This window comes from Castanea sativa, chromosome 2, assembly GCF_040712315.1.
Source record: "Castanea sativa cultivar Marrone di Chiusa Pesio chromosome 2, ASM4071231v1".
NCBI classification, from domain to species: Eukaryota; Viridiplantae; Streptophyta; class Magnoliopsida; order Fagales; family Fagaceae; genus Castanea; species Castanea sativa.
In genome coordinates, this window is record NC_134014.1 from 39,398,236 (window position 1) to 39,416,890 (window position 18,655).

Consider the following 18,655-nt stretch of genomic DNA (forward strand, 5'->3'; position numbering starts at 1 on the left):
TCAGGTCTCAAACCCGCAATCTTTGGGCGTCCAAATACGACAATCACCCATCTCTGTTCAATTCATGCTGCATTCTAAACTCTAAAGTCTCATGGCAATCTCAAATATATTTTCCAAGTTGTATCTGACGAAGAAGTTGGTTATTGTGTTGGTGTCATCTGATTTTGTCCTGAGCCAAGTTGTTCCATAGGCAAAGGGTAAACAGAGGCTCTGGTTTGTATCTGTTCTTAAATTTTAATGAAAACTTCTGAACTATATATAATTATATATTCCAAAAACACAACCAAATCATTTTTCAAAATTTGTGTGATAAATGATCCATTAGATGATCCATCCATGGTTAGGGGGAGACTTTGTCGAAAACACGTGTTGAGCTACTAGAGTCCTGACACAGACCGCATAACCTTTGATCACCTCTTTTTTCTTTTTTTTCTTTTTTAATTTTTTGATACAATAGTATTTCAATTTATGGTGTTCGTTTGATGATAATTGTTTTTTATCATCATGTCATTGGTTGTTGATGTAGACAGGGTTCGAACATCAAATATCTTGCTAAAAAAACAATTCTTTTACTAGTTGATCACTATGACTAAGGCTCTTGCATATAAATTCCTTTTATATATAAAAAATTATCATATAAATTTTTTTTATATAAATAATTAGTGCACCATCTATAGATAATTAATACTACATGAAAATAAATGCATTTACCCCATGAACGCATGACAATTAATTACTACATTTACATAAATGCAAAGTTTTGATGAGGTGGAAGGCTAAATGAAGAGAACTTTCTTTTTTTCTCCAAGGAAAACACCACTTGGCATCACCTTAGACTACTATGACCAATTTTATAAAAACAACCATATGAATTCTTATTATATATTAAAAATAATAAAGCTATAGACATAATAAAAATTCACAACATTCCCAAATTAGCTTATCTCATCATACATGATACATGCACCCACTTAATCTTCCATTTAATGCATTTCAATAGACAGGGATAAATGTAATTGGGATAAAAGATTAGGATAGAAAAGTGTAATTTGCCTTAAAAATAATTTGGGAAGAAAAGTATATTCCAAAGGAATAAAAAAAAAAAAAAAATTGGAAGCCTAAAGCAATTATAACTCTTGGCATGTGCGACACCCTATGCTTCCGAGAAATGAAGGAAACATAGACCTAGATTTACTGTGACCTATGTTGTGGACTCCTCCTTTTCATCGTGCGCTCTAAATCTATGTGATTTTGTTTTAACCTTTTTTTTTAAAAAAATTATGTTATCTTCTCTTCTTTGTTATTAGTTTAGTTCTCCTCAAAAATATGAAACTAAAATGAATAAAATGATTCGAGTGTGTGATTGAGTGGGGTAATTAACTAGAGTTTGATCGGTGGTGAGTTTTACTTAACGGGTGTAGAAGTCATATATTGTATATGTGCAAGTGTTTTCAATGAAATTTAACACTAACATAAACAGCATGTATAAAATTAAAATGTTGCAATTTTGAGAGATCAATAGTGCATTTTGATAGTTCAGATGCAAGTGAATTCGATGTGAAAAATTAAGGTAAAAAAAAAATAAAGAAAAAAAAAGAGTATAATTTGCCCCCAAAAACATATTTCGGAAGGAAATTATAATCCCAAAAAAAAAAAAAAAAAGCCTGAATCGTTTATACGGTTGGCACGTGCGACACCCTCTGGTGACTGCTCCCTAGAAACGAAGAAAAGAGTATAAAACAAAGGGTATCATACTTTCATTTCCTAAAAATTATACCAAACTAGTCGATAGTCCAACAATACTACTAGAGAAAGAGAGTAGCTAGCTTCGAAATGGCTATGGCGATGGTCCGATCTGGTCTTCTCCGAACCGCTCTGCGCGGTGGCTCTCGACCCTCTGCTCCTCCCAAGCGCAACTTTGCCTCCTCCGCTCACCACGACGATGCCTGTAAATATGATTTGTCATCTTTGACTTGTTTCGGTTTTTTTTTTTTTTTTGATTTATTCAATATTAGGGTTTTGACTGGCTAAACTATCATCTCGATTTAAGTAATCGTATATCGTGGTTTTTAGGGTTTGGTTTTCTTGTCTGATTTGTTTGGAAAATGATCTGTTTAATTGCTTAGGAATGAACGAGAAGGAAATGAATTGAGATTTGGGGGAAATTTTTTTTATAGTTTAATGCCTTTGCTTGGTTGATTTCTTCGTATTTGAAATCTCGATATCAATTCAAAACATTTGGGGGCTTTTAATTAGGGACAGTGTGTAGGATGTTAAGGTTTAGTTTTGCCCATATTGTTTGCTATTTTATTGGATTTGTATATGTGCGCTTTGATTGTTGATTAGATGCGTAACTGTAAATGTATAAATATTCATTTCTATTTCTTGTTATTATGCAATTGAGTTACATTATTTTTATTTATTTATTTATATTTTATAGATGAGACTGCAAAATGGGAAAAGATAACATTTGCAGGCATTGCTACCTGCACCATTTTAGCAATTTATAACCTATCAAGGGGCCATCCCCACTTCGACGAGCCTCCTGTAAGCTTTCTGTTTTAGTCATCTGCTTTTTCTGATTTTTTTTTTTTTTTTTTTTACTTTACACGTGGCGTGAGAAATTTTTTCGTCTATGACAACCGGGTTAGCTGTAACATTGAGCTTCTTCTAGTTGCTAGCTATCTTCAATGCTTTTTATTGCGTGTGTTTTTCAATTTCAATTTATCATTTTCTGTTTCATGTGATGGTATCTTGTTTCTTATTGTTGTGTTTATCTATGCAGCCATACCCGTATTTACACATTCGCAACAAGGAGTTTCCATGGGGTATGTTTTGTAACATTGATAAAATCTCTCTATTATTTTCCCTAGCAAACTAAAGTAAAGAAAGAGTCCATTATTTTATACCAATTGTTAATTTTAATTGGACTTAATAATTTTCCCCTCTGGTTGATGTCATTTTTTATTGGAACTATAGTTAGTCAAATATGCATTTTACACATATATTACACATATGCATGTATTGTGTGTTTTTTTTTGGTAAACGTTCGTTTTATAAACCTAAAACTTCCATGGGGTATGTTTCATTGTTTTGCCTGAAAACACTATATATATAATATGTACACTAATCTTATTAAATTTTTAGTAAGTTGATTTTATTATAACATCTTATAAAATCCCATTAAGAAAACTTAAGTATACCATTAAATTGGAATACAATAACAGAAATAACTTAACATATATAACCGTTCTTTAGTCCTGAGCGTGTCATCAATTGATTCTTGTTCCCCCATATTGCACTGCTTTACATGGGGAGCACATCTATCTCTTCTTTTCTTTCTTTTTTAATGAAAGATTTTATTTCCTTTAAAAATAAGTATTTAGGGTGAAGAGCAAGCCGTCTCAAGTAGATTAGGAGCTCTCGGTCAACTGTCACCTCCTCCCCTTATATGCTAAGTGGAGAGTGAGGTCATGGGTTTAGGACCCTTTTGATGTGTCTAACTTACCAATAAAAACAACATGAAAAGATTCATGGTGATTTAAATGGAACTCAAAGTTATCATTTGTAGTGCCTTCTGATTGATGCAGTGCAAGTTGATTGTGATATTTGGGACTAGGAGCATCCATGTTATTTTCTTCTTTGCAATTGAAACACAAATGAGGAGGAACCGAAGAGTTGCAAGCCCCGTATGCAATAAGCAACTAGCGTCATGCATAAATTCCAAATATAGCTTATTTTCATGAATAGTTTAATGGGATTGCCTAGGAAAATTTTCTAAAGAAATTTAGGAATAAGGTTAGGGCTTTATCTTGGAAAGCTTCTGTTGGGTTTGAGTGTAATAGGGTTAAACATATTGCTCATAATATAACCCATTAATCCCACTTAAACTTTGATTTAATATGCAATAGTTTTGTTGGGGTTTGGTTAGCTTGTCTTTTGACACTGGGTGTTCATAGTATTGGTTATTGAAGTTCAACTTTGTTTTGCTGGCATGTTGTAGTGAAGTTTCTAGTGTTTTAATATATATTCAGGTTGGTTGTGTATGTTATTGACTCAGTTTAGGACTTGTGTCCTTGAGTTTTCATTGGTCATTGTACTCCTCATTTCAATCTGGCTAGAACTAATTATTTGTTTCCTCCCAGTTAGTAAGTGTAGCCAACTTATAATCAGTTTGTTTGCTTGTTCTCATGGCGTGGTAATATCTTCATTTGTTGTTCGACAGCTATAAATTATGATATTGGGGTCTAGTTACTCATCGGTTTCTTTGAATTATTTCTGATTTCGATCCTCTAAGCAACCTTGTATGATGCTGCATTTGATTTACTTTTATTAGATGTGTCAGCTGCCTCCATTTGGTTGACTTTAGGGCTTTGCTGTTTTGAGATACATTGTGTAAGTACTTGTTTGGCTGTCTTTCTAATGTGAGGTGTTGAAGTGGCATGAGTTACAACTGTTGCAACATTGTTTGTTGAAACCGTTTCATAACTTATGTAAATAGTCTTCCACAACTTTTCTTTCTTGGAGTTAAATAAGGGGATGAGGTGGGTTAAGCTGATTAAATGAAGCATGACTATTGATTTATTTTTTCCTTCTTATCAATACTGTAAACATATTCTTTTGATTATACTTTCAGATATCTTTGTATTTTATTATTTCAACTATTTGTCACATGTCAAACAAATTTATTTTGATGTCTCTCTTTTGGGATCCAGGTCCTGATGGGCTTTTTGAGGTGAAGCACGAGCACCACTAAGGCATTGAGTCCATAGCTACCAAGTGTTGCACATTCTTTCCATCTTGTCAGATTCTATCGTACTACCTTTGGATGTTGATGATCAGACTTTCTTTTTTGCATTATGGATTTTGGACTAATTCTTGCAAGTGGCAAGTTGTTTAGTACTTCTTGTTTTGTGTTTTCTTTTTCCCATACTTTCAGCTAAATAAAATTGATAATAGTCTGGATGATTCACTTTCCAGCTGATTGATTTTAATGATTGCAATTATTATCATTTAGTGTGGAATATGAGTGAATTGACAAGAGGTTTTGGTATTAATAGTAGTAAAGGCATTTGATAGTTGGCAGAAGCAGGCAGAAACAAGCCAGCCATGGAATGACACCCGAGAAAGCTTGGGTTCACACTAGCAGCAAGGTGCTAACATACACTTGGAGGAAAACAAAAGAGAAAAACCCCTCTTGCTGGTCTCCAAAACTTACAATAGAATTAGTTGGAGTTTTCTTCATGCTGTCCTTGTTAAAATGGGTTCTAGTGAAAATTAGATGGGATTACTAATGGAATGTGTTATGATTTTTTCTTTTGAATCTTACTCAATGGTAGTCTTGCAAAGGCATTTTCTCTTTAAAGAGGACTGAGGCAGGGGATCCCCCATTTCCTTACCCTAGCATATTTATTATAAGCGAGGGAGAAGGTCTTTGTGAATGAATCAAAATTGCTCCAAATGCACTCCTATAAACTCATTATTTGCTGATGACTCTTTGTTCCTCTTCAAACCTGAAGGGCGATATCCTGAGTTTGGATGGGATAAAAAACACTATCGCTTGGTTTTCTAGGATATGTGGGCAAGTTGTTAATTTCTGTAAATCTAATATATTTTTATCTCCAATATGCATGATAACGAGCAAAGGAATCTGGCTTCAATTTTATGGGTTAATTTAGCTTCCTGTCCATGGACTATATCTAGGAATGAAACTAGATTTGTGATTTGTCCATGAAGGAAACAGTCTTTCCAATTTATTCTGGATAGAATCTCTAACAAGCGTCAAGGGTGGAAAAGCAAATTTAACACAAGTTGATAGGTGAACCCTTATTAAACCTCTGCTTCAAGGACAAGCACTACCTATATCCCTTCTTTGTATAAAAATATCTTAAGATCATCTGTAAGATGGATTTTATTATCTGTAGCTCTTGGTGGGGTGATCAACTAGATAGTAGGAAAAAAGAAAAAAATCCATTTACCTAGCTTGAACACTCTAAGCCTTCGCTTGTGGCAAGGAGGATTAGGTTTAAGGAAAGTCTCCATATTGAATCAAGCCATGTAAGCCAAGAAAATCCTGTAGAATCTTGAATTCTTCTCATCTATCAGCCCCTAAAGTGTGTAAAGAAAAATATATTTTCCTAATATAGATCTACTTGGTTGTAAAGTTCAACATGATTATTGGATTTGGAAATCCATTTTTTCTGCTGGAAAATTATTTGTTTAAATGTCAAATGGAGGGTTGGAAATTTGGAACAAAAAATACTTTGAATCATTATGCCTAGTACTTGTGAGGGGTCGGTGAAGAGATAATCAGGCCTAAGACTGAAGATTGAGCTATTCAGTCATTTTGGTCGACCTAGCCATTGACTTGCAAATCTTTTCTCCCAATTGGTCGCCCATTGTAATCTCCCTTACAACTAGTGTCTGCTTGCTCCCTTCACATCAACATTTATCGTGCCTCACAACAGACCATCACATTCAATGTAATTGAGCAATGTTCTATTCACTTGCAGACCGGGAATTGCTATCTTGACACTGTTACTTGGTCATTTTTCATTTCTCCACCTATTTGTTAACTTACCCATAGGAGACTCCTTCGCCCGCCCTTGGGTTGGTCGGGGCCAAACTGAAGCCTCTCTTTCTTACCAAGGTGTCGGTTAGGTTGCAAGGATTCAGTACTGTTTGGTCCTCATTGAAGTCCTTGGTAAGTTTTCTTCTCTTATTTGAAATTTCACCCACCAATTCTTTAAGAGTAGATTGCTCACATCCACTTATCCAACAAGAGGGAAGGGTGGCTACTCTTTTAAATAGACTCTGGATGTTGGACCCAAGGCTTGGTAAGACAATTCTATGAGCAAGACAAAGCAGAGGAAATTATTACTCTGCCCATCCCAAAGTCTAATATTCCTGATAAGCTTGTTTGGTCTGTAGCATGAAATGGTCTCTACCAAGTCAATCTGTGTTATTGGCTATTGAGAAACAATGACCTTGAAGTCTCACTGGAAGCAAACCCTCTAATGGTGGTGGTTCATGACCAAAATGAGATGTGGTTCAACTTTTTGGAAACTTTCCTTGTTCAGCTAGTAGTTTTCATTTGGACAGCGTGTCAGAAATGCCTTGCCTGTTCAAATGGAATTTGATCGAGAGAAACATTGATGTGGATCCAAGTTGTCCATTTGGTCAAAAGACCAGTTGAATCTCTTTAATCTTTTACTAATTTTAGGTATGATGCCAATCAAATTACCAATAGACGTTGACTGTTTAAATGGCTAACAAGCTGGAAAAGACGGGGATAACCTGATGACCATGAACATGATGGCAGTTACATTGTGAATCTATTTGGTTCAACAAGAGCAAAACAATTTTTTAGGGCACTCCAAGTAACAGTAACAACCTGTGATGTGTTAATGCTGAAGAGAAAAAGCAATTCTAGAGAGAAATTTAGGGAATTGTATTATAAACTGTGATTAAAGATTACAATGCTATTTATACAATGTGATTAGACTAACAAACTCTAACAAACTTAGCGCCAATTACTCTGATCTAACAAACTTTCTAAGGCACCAATAGATTAAGAACACGTGGCCTTCCACTCTATCTAATCTTGTCACTAACTAATTACATTAAGCTACACAGTTTTGGGTTTCAGTTCCTGACTACATGTCATTTTGGTTTGAGTTGATTTCACAACTGCGTTTGCTTGAGATGAATCTGTTTGATTTGTGTTAGATATCTTTACAAATGCATGCTAAAGCACTGTGATAGTAGAAGTAGGTGCAAAATTCAACACAACTGAGACTCTTGAAATCATACTAGATTGGGAAGCTCATCTGATTGTAAGGTTTTTTTGGCCTCAGATAAGTGGGGTAGGATTGCATTTGTGGCAAAAATGATCCTAAGGCAATCCACTTTTTGTAGGCTGATTCACAGTTACTCAGTACAAACAACAAGAGCAAGCAAGTAGTGAGCCTTATTGCAATCTTGATAATAAAAACACACACACACAAAAAAAACACAACAACAAAAAAAACAAAAAAAGAAAAGAGAAGAATATAAAGCTTAATGCAGTGAGAGAGGCCATTATGAAAGCAAGACAACTAGGCATGAAGCAGATAGTGGTTCTCGTAGGAAATAAGGATTTGGAAGAATTGTGCATGAAGGAAAACAAATGGCTTGTCAATTGGAGGCTCTGAAACAAGAAATCAAGAATACATTTAAAAAAGACATTCAGGCTTGTATTTTTACACTTCATAATAGAAGTTTGATTGAGGCCAAACAACTAGCTGCTTTAGCTTTGAATGTGTACATGAATGCTTTCTGGACCTTTATTAAGCAGTAGATGCTTTCTTTTTCCTATTGATTTATGAAAAGAGATAAGAGTTCAGGATTCCTATTTAGGAGAAATGACAATTAAATTTTATTTTTCAAAACAAAAATGACGTGGAAAAGGAAGAAAACAAAAAGGGGGAGAATTTTTAAGGTGCCTCTATTAGCTAGGCTTAATGTTTAGGATTGCCAACATCCACAAAGTATATGAATTTATTCTCTGAAGAGAATTGATATAGAGAATTTATTCTCGGACTCTTCAGGCTCAGAGTACTGTCTTGGACCTTAAAAGAGCGAAAAGTCGAAAATTTACCTATACAAAAAGGAAAATGTTAATGAATGCTTTAAAGACATTTGTTAGTAAATCATTTTAAGAATTTTTTAATGGAAAAAAAAATTATTAATATTTTGACAGCTTTTTCTATATCCCATGAAAGTAGTGTCAAAACTTTCCTAAAATTATTTGTTCACAATTGCCCTAAAAGCATCTATTAACATGAACCTAAGAGAAAAGCTGTGCCAAAACTTAATTTATTTTATGCAAACAGTGCCTTGCTATGTTATTGACCTTTTGGTTAATTAGTACTTTTTGGCGATTACAAGTCCAAGTTTGAATCCCCCTACTCCACTTAAGATGTATATTAATAATAATAACAAAAAAAGTTCTTCGCTCTTAATAACATGACATTCTAGCAAAGGTAAGATTCTGGTAGGCTATAATATTTGAAGCCGCTCCATAGTCAATTTTCAGGTTCATGACAGTGAGTGGAAAAAGAAAAGTAATTTCCCCACCAATAAACAGAAAACTAAATATAGAATGGAAAACAGATCCCAGTCAAAATTTGTCATGCGTGCTCTATCCAGTACCTGGTCTTTCTAAATCTAACTCATAATCATAAAAGTTCGCATGTCATGTTCAGGCTAAGATGGGGGGTTAGGTGGGACTTTTCAAACTAAATATAGAATGGAAAACAGATCCCAGTCAAAATTTGTCTTGCGTGCTCTATCCAGTACCTGGTCTTTCTAAATCTAACTCATAATCATAAAAGTACGCATGTCATGTTCAGGCTAAGATGGGGGGTTAGGTGGGACTTTTCAAAGTCAATTTAGGTTTGGAGGGGTTGTCACTTGTCAGTGTTCATTGCTTGTGCCAATTGCACTACACTGCATTCTTCATTGGTCTTTGCATGTTGCAACTGACTTCCACCTACACTATCCCATTACCAACCTTTGCTGTAAGGAAATTAGCTTGTTCATCAAAGTTGGAGTCTGACGGTGCTTTCAACAGGCAATTATATCTGTCTAATTTTTCTCATGTACCATGCAACATTCATAGAATCAATTTTTCACTATATAAAATGGTAACAATGATGGGCACTAAATTCATCCTACAAAGCACACTGAAATATATGCAATTGAATATCAAACAAATTATCCATATTGCAATTGGGAACCTAAATTCTCCTCTTCTGAACTTGTCCCACAAAACTTAGATAGCATTTCTTAGACATTGAGCATAACAAGCAAAGAATGGTACCCGCTTGAGGACCTCAGGTAGAAAGAAGAAAACAAAAACTGACATAAACGAACATGTAAAGATTGCTACAGCCAATTCCAAGAACATGTTCACTCTGCAGCTGTCTCACTGTTGTGATTCCCTTCAGTTCTGGTCTCTGGCAAAGTTTCCAAATCCGTACGAGCATCTTTCTCTTCCTGAAGGATAGAAGAATCAACTTGATCATTTTGGCTACCATTGCTGTCACTATTTGTGTTTGATGATGCCTCTCTCTCTTCCTGGGAATCAACTGATTCCTTTTGGCTTGCACCTTCACTGTCATTTTTGTTGCTTTGAACATTCTCATTTTCATTCTTTCCTGCATCAGCATTGGTATCTGTATTTGAGGATGAGTCTTTCCCTTGGGGAATTGAAGAATCAGAAGAATTATCTGGTTCTTTTTGGCCATTTGTGTTGCTTTGATCAGCATAGTGATTCTCTTGTTGGAATGAAGAATCTGAAGATTCAACTTGTTCCTTGTGACCATTGTCAACATTGTCATTTGTGCTTGATGACAAAACAACATTTTGTGTCCCCTCTAGTCCAGAATCACTGTTGGGCTTTTCAGTCTGAATGATATCATTGTTTCCATGCATGACAGTATGTTCAGATTTGTTTTCAGTCTCAACAGATACATTGGACCCATCGGCCTGCGTATATGGCACAGCAGAATCAGCATTAGTAGAAGTATCTCTGGACTCTCCATTACCTGCATCACCATTCTCCATTGTTGTGGAAGGTGTTCCACTTGAATCTTGTTGCTTGTTATTGGCTGCTGAGCCCGATTCAGAATTATCAGTTTGTTGTAGTACAACATTTTGCAGAGTAGAGTTCTCTCCAATAGGGACTGTATTATTTGAACTAGCATTAGAACCATTCTCTGACTCTGGCTGATTGTTACCACCATCTTCACTGCTAGTTGCATTTGTTGAGTCATTCTTCTCAAAATTTTCAGTTTCTCTCACATTCTTGTCTGACTCATTGTGATTGAGATCAACTACTTCACTGCTATTTGTTTTATTCTCCAGCTCAAAATCTTTCTTTTCTCTGTTTTCGACTTGTTCTGCATCCTTTGAATTTTCCCAACTGCTTTGCTCATTTGTTATATTTTGATTTTCATGTACAACAGCACTAGAAGCATCATCCCCCTTGTACTGTTCTTCTCTTGCCTCCTCATTCTGCCTATCACTTCCATCTTGAACCTGACCTTCAGATGAACCCAGCTCCTCTATCTTACCTTCTTTCTCTGTACTACCAGGCTCATTCCTCTCTTCCCTCTCCTCTTTATTATTTTCCCCTTGACTCTCCTCCACACTTTTATTATCCTCAGTTATTTTTTCTTTGTTATCTTCATTCTCCTTATCTTCATTTTGCTTATCTTTGCTCTCTTCACTTTCCTTCCCACTGCTCTCTTCACTATTCTTCTTTTCACTTTCCTTTTCTCTAATTTCTTCATCTCCCTTCTCTCTGCTCTCTTCAAACTCCTTGTTTTCACTTTCCTTCTCTTTGTTCTCTTCAAATTCCATGTTTTCTTGTTTCTTCTTATAGATCTCCTCATTCTCCTTCTCTTCATTCAGCTCTTTGCGCTCTTCAAACTCCTTATCTTCTCTTTCCTTCTCATTGCTCTCTTCAGTCTCCTTATCTCGGCTCTCTTCCTTCTCTTTCGCTCCATCTTCTGAATCCTTTTTATGCTCTGCTTCCTCTTCAACTTTGTCCTTGTCATGTACATCTGTCTCATCATTCGCGTCAACTTTTCCTACATTATCAATTTCTTCAGGCCTGTTTTGTTCTTCGTTCTTGGTTTCTTCCACATCTTCATCTTCCTTGTGCCTTGCATCTCTAATGGTAGTCTCTTCCACTTGAGGATGAAGATCTTTTCTCCCCAACTTCAAGATTTCATTCCCAGTTTTTGCACTCTCAACAAATGATACTGCTTTCTTATCACGAGAGTGCCTGACTTGGTAAAGGAGCCAGATGCTAACTCCAAGCAAAAGGCATATCTGGAGAGCATGCTTCACCTTAAATCCTTTGGATCTCTGGCTCCTACGAGGTGATAACCTGCCGAACATGATGTATTTCTTTTGATCTCAACCTATACCTGCCCAAAAGTTCAACTTCCATCAATACTTTAACATTTATTCAAAGACAGAAAACTCCATCAAGCCAAGCAACTCAAATTCTTATTTTATACGATAAAGGAATCAAAAACTCCATAATCTCATTGAAATCTTAATAATGAGAGTGTGGAAAAATACTTGATGATCAAATATGATAAAGTATGCTTTCATAGAAGCCGATCTTTCGCATGATCAACAGAAGGAAACTGAACATCTCCAATCGTAATATCATATTATGATTTCAATCAAACTCTACATATCAAACCAGATGCCTGTTTAAAAGACAAGTCAGAGAAAAAAAAAAAACCATTTTCTTGAAACACTATATGGAAATCAAAAGTGCCACCAAAAATAATAAATAATGTCGGTTCGAGCAACATTATCAAACTCCAACGAAAACCCACAACAAAAGAAACTACAGAAAAGGAAAAGTAGGAAAATGAAATGCAGAAGCGGAGAATACAATTACAATGACAAATCCATACAGATCTGAACATGGGGTCTTAAAAGCAGAGCAAAAAAGATCCGATCCCACAGAATATCTCATACAAAATCCAAAAATTTTCACAAATGGCAAAAGAAAATGTGAAGGGCTTGGAATTGGAAAGAAACATACCAGAGAGAGAGAGAAGTAGAACTCCGCAGATTCTGTAATGATAAAAGAATGTTGGTCTCTTTGTAAAAGTTGAAGAAGAGTACTTTACCAAAAATAACTATATCTCAGAAATTGCTATAATTAGCAATTGTATAAGGATAAGTACTTCACCAAAGTCTGTTTTGTTACGGACATTAACATAAAAGAACAATGTTGATTCTTGGGTGTTTCTCTCTTTAATGCTTTTTCAAACGCAGAATTTGGGTCTGAAAACTTGGGAAGAAAAAATGTCAGCGACAATTTACTGAGAGACACACTCAAACAGAAACTTTCGTGGCTTGGAGTGGAGGCTCTATCAAGCTATTTATATAAGCAAGTCTGCAAAGAACAATTTAGCCCAAACGGGAATTTGACAGCGACAATTTGCTTCTAAAGTGATTTTTTTTTTTTTTTCTTTCTCAAAAAAAAAAGCGATTTTAAAAAAAAATTAAAGTGGTTAAACAATTTAAAAAGGTTATAAAACAACGTCTTTAAGTTTAAAAGAGGCATCTTTCAAAATTTTAGAAATAAATAAAAGGAAACAGTGAATCTGTAAACCCTTATAATTAATTTTTATTTTTTAGTTACTTAACTCGTTCAATTTTTCATTAAAAAAAAGAAGGTAAAATACAAAATCGTTTAAGTTTGGGCTAATATTAGATATCAAGACTTTTCATTTAATTTTCTCAAATTTTTTTTAATTTTAAAAATGTCTAATTTATTTTCTAATCACAAACAACATTTAACATTGTTTTAAAATTTAGGATCCATCAAGTTTTCTGTTTTCTTCTAGTAATTTATGTTAATTATATTAGGACAATTATATGCGCGAATGGGTGTTTAAATAGCCCATGGTAAGTAAATAGTTAATAGAATTAAAGAAAGAATCAAGAAAAATAGTAGAATTGTCTAACAGTGTTAAGTTTTCTACTCAAAAATTACTATACCATGCATAATTCTTGAATTTTTGACTCATTTGAATAAGTTGCATGTAAAAGTGTGTCTTAAGAGTATCTTTAGTAGTCTCTTCAAATTTTTGTACAGTTTAGAGAATGAATAATTACTTTTGCCTTTACTTATCTACTTTTTTAGTTACACTTTTCAATAGACTCTCTATTCTTTCTCTATTTCATTTAAATATTATTTATTTCAATATTCATTTCATCTTTTTTTATTCTTTTTATAATTTTTCAAAATGAATTTGATTGTTATTATTCTTTGGGTTTTTTTTTTTTTATTCATTAGTTCATTTCCAACCATTAAATTTATTCATTAATTTTACCCTTTTTTGGAATTGTTATTGTGTGGGTAAAAATGGTCAGAACACATATTTGGGCCTTGAGCCTGATTTGGCGGTGTGAGCTTGTCTGAGCAGAGCTTTTGAGGCCCACAGGCTAGCTCTTACTAGAAAGGTTGATGAACTTGTCCGAGGAGAGGCATCTCCTCGGCTGAGTCAAGTGAAAATCGTATGACACGTCATGATGTTTGGAGAAAGAGTTCCGGAAAGCTTGTTGGGTAAAGATGTGTTCCACACAGTTATAGAGAGAGGGAATGTATGAGAAATATCAAGGGAAAAGGCTGCTACCACCGCATTAAAGACTCTGCACCTACCTCTCTGACCGCATTAATGGGGAAATGACCTCTGAACAGTATATGTTCAGCCTTCCAGCTATTGTTTGAAGACTTCCAGAAAATGGTGGTTGGGACAAATATCAAATTGGGTGATCTGTGCTACAGGTGAAAGATGAAAGGGAGGAAGAAAGGGATACAAGAAAGAAAAGAGGCATTAGGAAAGGGGGGATCGGAGAAAAAAAGAGAGAGGAAGAGATAGAGAGAGCACTGTACATATTATCTTCAATCTTAATATTTTGTTTAAAGAAAGAAAGGTAATACAAGTGATCCTCAGCTTACGTCTGAGGAGAGTTTCCGTTATTTTCATCCATTGATTGCGTAGGTAGTGGCGATCTAGCCCACCTATCTGTTTTCCAATGTCCGTAAAGCCTAGGTTTCAAGTTCACGCTCTACAAATTTCATTGTATAAGGCTCTTTGAGCCTAAGCCTATCACTCGTTTGGGTCCGGGTACAAATTGTGCACTTACAGTTATTATTATTTTTCCCCAAGTGAATTTTTTTTTTTTTTGAAAATGTTTCCTCGAGTGAATTTGATTTATTATTAATCATTAATTAAACATGAGAAGTGTTACGTATATAATATTTTCATAACAAATCATAGGTGATATGTTATTATTGGTTCTAATTTAAATCTACAACTTAAATTGCTTTTTTACCCACTCGTAACAACTAATAATAACTTATCACTTAAAATTTATTGTAAAAGTATTGTGAAAATGTATGTTGTAAACATAACATATATCATTAGCTTTTTTTTTTAATATATAAAATAAAAAGACAAAAAAGAAAAAAACTCGATCCCCTTTCTTATTTAATATTTTAATTAACCTCATTTTCAACCACACACTCGCAACACATTTTTCCACTAACATTGTACACAACACACCATTTCATAATTAAAAACCATTTTGATCATTAACCTCTTGCATAATTACAACCCCACGGACCACCACATACCAAATGTTCTAAATAAGAAAGATCTCGTCTTAGAGAGAGAAAGAGGGGGGAAGCGGAGAACAAAGACCAACATAGATATTTCACAACCGAGAGAGAGAGAGAGAGAGAGAGAGAGAGAGTTGTGTCGTATTTCACACCGTGCAAAGCCATGTCGTCTGCTTCCCCTCCACCGCACCACCACCAACAACATGCGGCCCAAACGGGTCTCTCTCTTTCCAGATGGAGGTAATTTTTTGCTCAAGTTTGATTGGGGGTATTTGTGGTAAATCGTAATTTTAAAAATGCATTTTATCAAGCAAAAATATTTTTTTAAGGCACTCATGGCTCTAGTTCTGCCACGTGTCAAAATTGAGATTGAGATCTCCCAGAGTCGGTGACCACTTTCCAGCCCTAATCCTAATCCTAACTCTAATCCAATCCAATCCATTACACCATTCACGTCCTATTTACCCTCTCATCCATTTCCTCTTCCTCTTCCTATTCCTCCCAAAAAAAAAATCTATTGATAATAAAATATCCATCTGAGAGACTCAGACTCCAAACCCCTTTACCACAACACCAAGCAACAACACACATTAAAAAAAAAATTCCAAATTTCACCATGGCCTCCAAGCTTCTTGCTTCCACTCTCCGCCAAACCCTAATATCAAAATTCACCACTACTCACCACGTCCACTCCCTCCCCACCGCTGATTATCACGAGGACACTGACGAAATTACAATGAAAGGCATCAAAATCTCTAGTAGACCACTTTACCTGGACGTAAAAGCCACATCACCGGTGGACCCACGTGTCATTGACGCTATGCTGCCTTTCTATCTCTCTCGTTACAACAACCCTCATTCTTGTTATGTACAAGCCTATTTATTCTTTTTTTAATATTTCTTTATGCATTTCCAACTACTATATTTTTCTAATTTCCAATAACTATATTTTTAAATCCCCAAATAGTAACATTTTAAAAATTTTCAAAAATCGTACTTTCCAATTTTTTTTTTAATGATCATATTTTTCATGCTTGCATTGTTTTTCATTTATCAAATCTATATTAGTCTTGAATTTTATCAAATCTATGTAATTTGGAATTAATTTATGCATTAAATTTTTCACAACTTCTTTTTTTTAGAATATTATTATTATTGTTATTTAATAATTAAATAACTTATAATTAATTATCTCTCTCTGTTTTTTCTCAAAAAAAGAAAACTATCTAATATTAAATACCACATCACATGATTACATACAAAAAAAAAAAAACCAAGGGATTAACCCAATTTTATTTCAACCTACTAATTTTAAAGACCACACATTTTCACACCCAATTGATTACTCAACTTCAACCCTTCTTTTTATAAAAAACTAGTTAGGGCAGCACGTGCTAGCCATGGAAAAAAAGTAGTGATTAGGATCAATTCTAGATTTTATTTGTATCGCAAAATAAAGATATAAATCATTTGATTTTTAAAATACATAGAAATTTACATTAATTAAAAGAGACATTTATTTTAAGAATTTTGATAATTATGTTATAAAAAGTTAATTTAATTCATATAAGAATTTTGATCAACCACAAAATTAGGAGAGCTATTTAACATATAAATATCTATTTTATTGTAATATTGTTTAGTACTTATTTGCTATAGTCAATATATCCACTTACTAAAAACTTCTAAGAATTATAACGAATATCATCATCTTCCAACAATAAACAACTGAGTTTTGCTAAGAAAATAAAAAAAGATAACAAAAGGCATGTGTTATTAAATTTTCCATTAAATAAATTATAAGTTTTAAAAATTTAAACCTAGAAAATCAATGTTCTTTAGATAACAAATAAAATACTTTATATCATCATTCTAACTTTCTAAAAATTATTACCTTCTAAAACTCAAAATACTGGAAGAAAATTTTTAGGATGCTAAAATTTAGTAGGAGTATTTTAGACATTACACAATAAAATATTTTAAGAATCATAAGCCTTCATTAGGGTTTAACTGAAAGAATAATAATATGACATATTTGCTATTTTCCAAAATATTAAGGGAAAAATTGCTTGATTTTAAAATATAAGAAGGAGAAATTGTAAACTACCCCAAACATAAATGATGAAAAATGTTTTTTTTCTAAGTTTTTGTTTTTCTGTGTAAAACTATGTAATTTTACTTAAAATGGTGCGCAAAGAAAAAAAATACAAAAAGTCAACCCAAGAAAATTGTATGTGAAATAGTGAATTTTGGCTCAACAAAGCTTACTAAACCCACAAAAAATTTTTAAAAACACAACAGAATGCACAACATTTTCATAATACTTTAAAAATTTTGTTATATTTTATTTTGACTTGTAAAGAATTGACAGTTCAACAATTTTGAAAATATTGTGACTACAATAAGATATTTTAACCTTTTCACAAAAAAATGCTATATCCACGATATTTTCACAACAAATCATAAGTAGTAGATTGTTACAAGTTGTTATTGGTAGACAAAAAAGTAATTTCATTGGTAAGTTTAAATTAGAACCAAAAACAAATTACCACTTATAATTTTTTATGAAAGTATTGTAATAAATATTGTGGATGTATACTTTTTTTTTTACATTACCTTTATTTTTAGTTGTGGTTGGTTCTAGTATGATATTTTATTTCGAATTATAAGGAATTAACATCTCAAAAATTGTGAAAATATTGTCCCAATTTATTGTGTTAATATTTTATTATAATATGAAACAGTGTGAATTGGACAAACCAAAAATAATATAGCAAATCTATTGCAGCTTTACGCATTCACAAAAAAAAAAAAAAAAAAAGCAGCCTGCAAAATAGTGAAAATTGAACAAGCCAAAACTATTGTAGCGAAACTATGATAGCTTTTCCCGTTCATTCTTTTTATATATAAATTACTAAATTTGACTAAACCAGCAAACATAAAAAAAAGTCTATGAATACAACAAAATATTACAACGTTTTCATAATGCCTCTATTTTCAACTGTGACGGATCCCAGTTCAATATTTTATTATCTTATTTTGACCTATAACTTACACCTCAATAGTTATAAATTTATTGTAATAACAATAAAATGTCACGACATTTTTAGTTGTGTTGGATTTCGGTATGATATTTTATTATATTTTATTTTGACCCATAAAGAATTGACACATGCATTACAACATTTTCACAATATCTCTATGTATACATTGTACTTAATTACAATGTAAATTTATATTATAGACACAAAAAAATTGGCAAATTTTGTACACATTTACAAAATTTGTACAATATTTACCATGTTTTGTGCAGATGTGTATAATATTAACCACTTTTGTGTATTTACAATGTAAACTTGCATTGCAAGTACAAAGTAAACATATAAAGATCTTTTAAAAAAAAAAAAGCTCAAACAATATGGCATACTTGAAGGAAAAAAGAAAAGAAAA

At 33.4% G+C, this 18,655-nt stretch overlaps 2 protein-coding genes across 2 annotated transcripts; one reads left to right on the forward strand and one right to left on the reverse strand.

Annotated features, from left to right (window-relative positions):
* Nucleotides 1-1,705: 1,705 nt before the first annotated feature.
* LOC142624612 (cytochrome c oxidase subunit 6a, mitochondrial) lies at nucleotides 1,706-4,994 on the forward strand. The gene is made up of 4 exons (XM_075798259.1): nucleotides 1,706-1,948; nucleotides 2,441-2,547; nucleotides 2,786-2,828; nucleotides 4,716-4,994. The coding sequence occupies exons 1-4, from the start codon at nucleotides 1,834-1,836 to the stop codon at nucleotides 4,754-4,756; spliced, it is 306 nt and encodes a 101-aa protein (XP_075654374.1). The 5' UTR covers nucleotides 1,706-1,833; the 3' UTR covers nucleotides 4,757-4,994.
* A 4,746-nt stretch (nucleotides 4,995-9,740) lies between these two features.
* On the reverse strand, nucleotides 9,741-12,991 carry LOC142625573 (uncharacterized). The gene is made up of 2 exons (XM_075799209.1): nucleotides 12,614-12,991; nucleotides 9,741-11,978 (listed from the first exon to the last, which is right to left on the reverse strand). Exon 2 carries the CDS (start codon nucleotides 11,947-11,949, stop codon nucleotides 9,952-9,954), a length of 1,998 nt encoding a protein of 665 aa, XP_075655324.1. The 5' UTR covers nucleotides 11,950-11,978; nucleotides 12,614-12,991; the 3' UTR covers nucleotides 9,741-9,951.
* Between the last annotated feature and the right edge of the window lie 5,664 nt (nucleotides 12,992-18,655).

Bases quoted from the DNA above. Each gene is read 5' to 3' on its own strand.
- LOC142624612 (XM_075798259.1), top strand. From the start codon at position 1,834: ATGGCTATGGCGATGGTCCGATCTGGTCTTCTCCGAACCGCTCTGCGC. The intron at 1,949-2,440 runs GTAAATATGATT...TATATTTTATAG, and splicing joins CGCTCACCACGACGATGCCT to ATGAGACTGCAAAATGGGAA. The intron at 2,548-2,785 runs GTAAGCTTTCTG...TTATCTATGCAG, and splicing joins CCCACTTCGACGAGCCTCCT to CCATACCCGTATTTACACAT.
- LOC142625573 (XM_075799209.1), bottom strand. From the start codon at position 11,949: ATGTTCGGCAGGTTATCACCTCGTAGGAGCCAGAGATCCAAAGGATTT.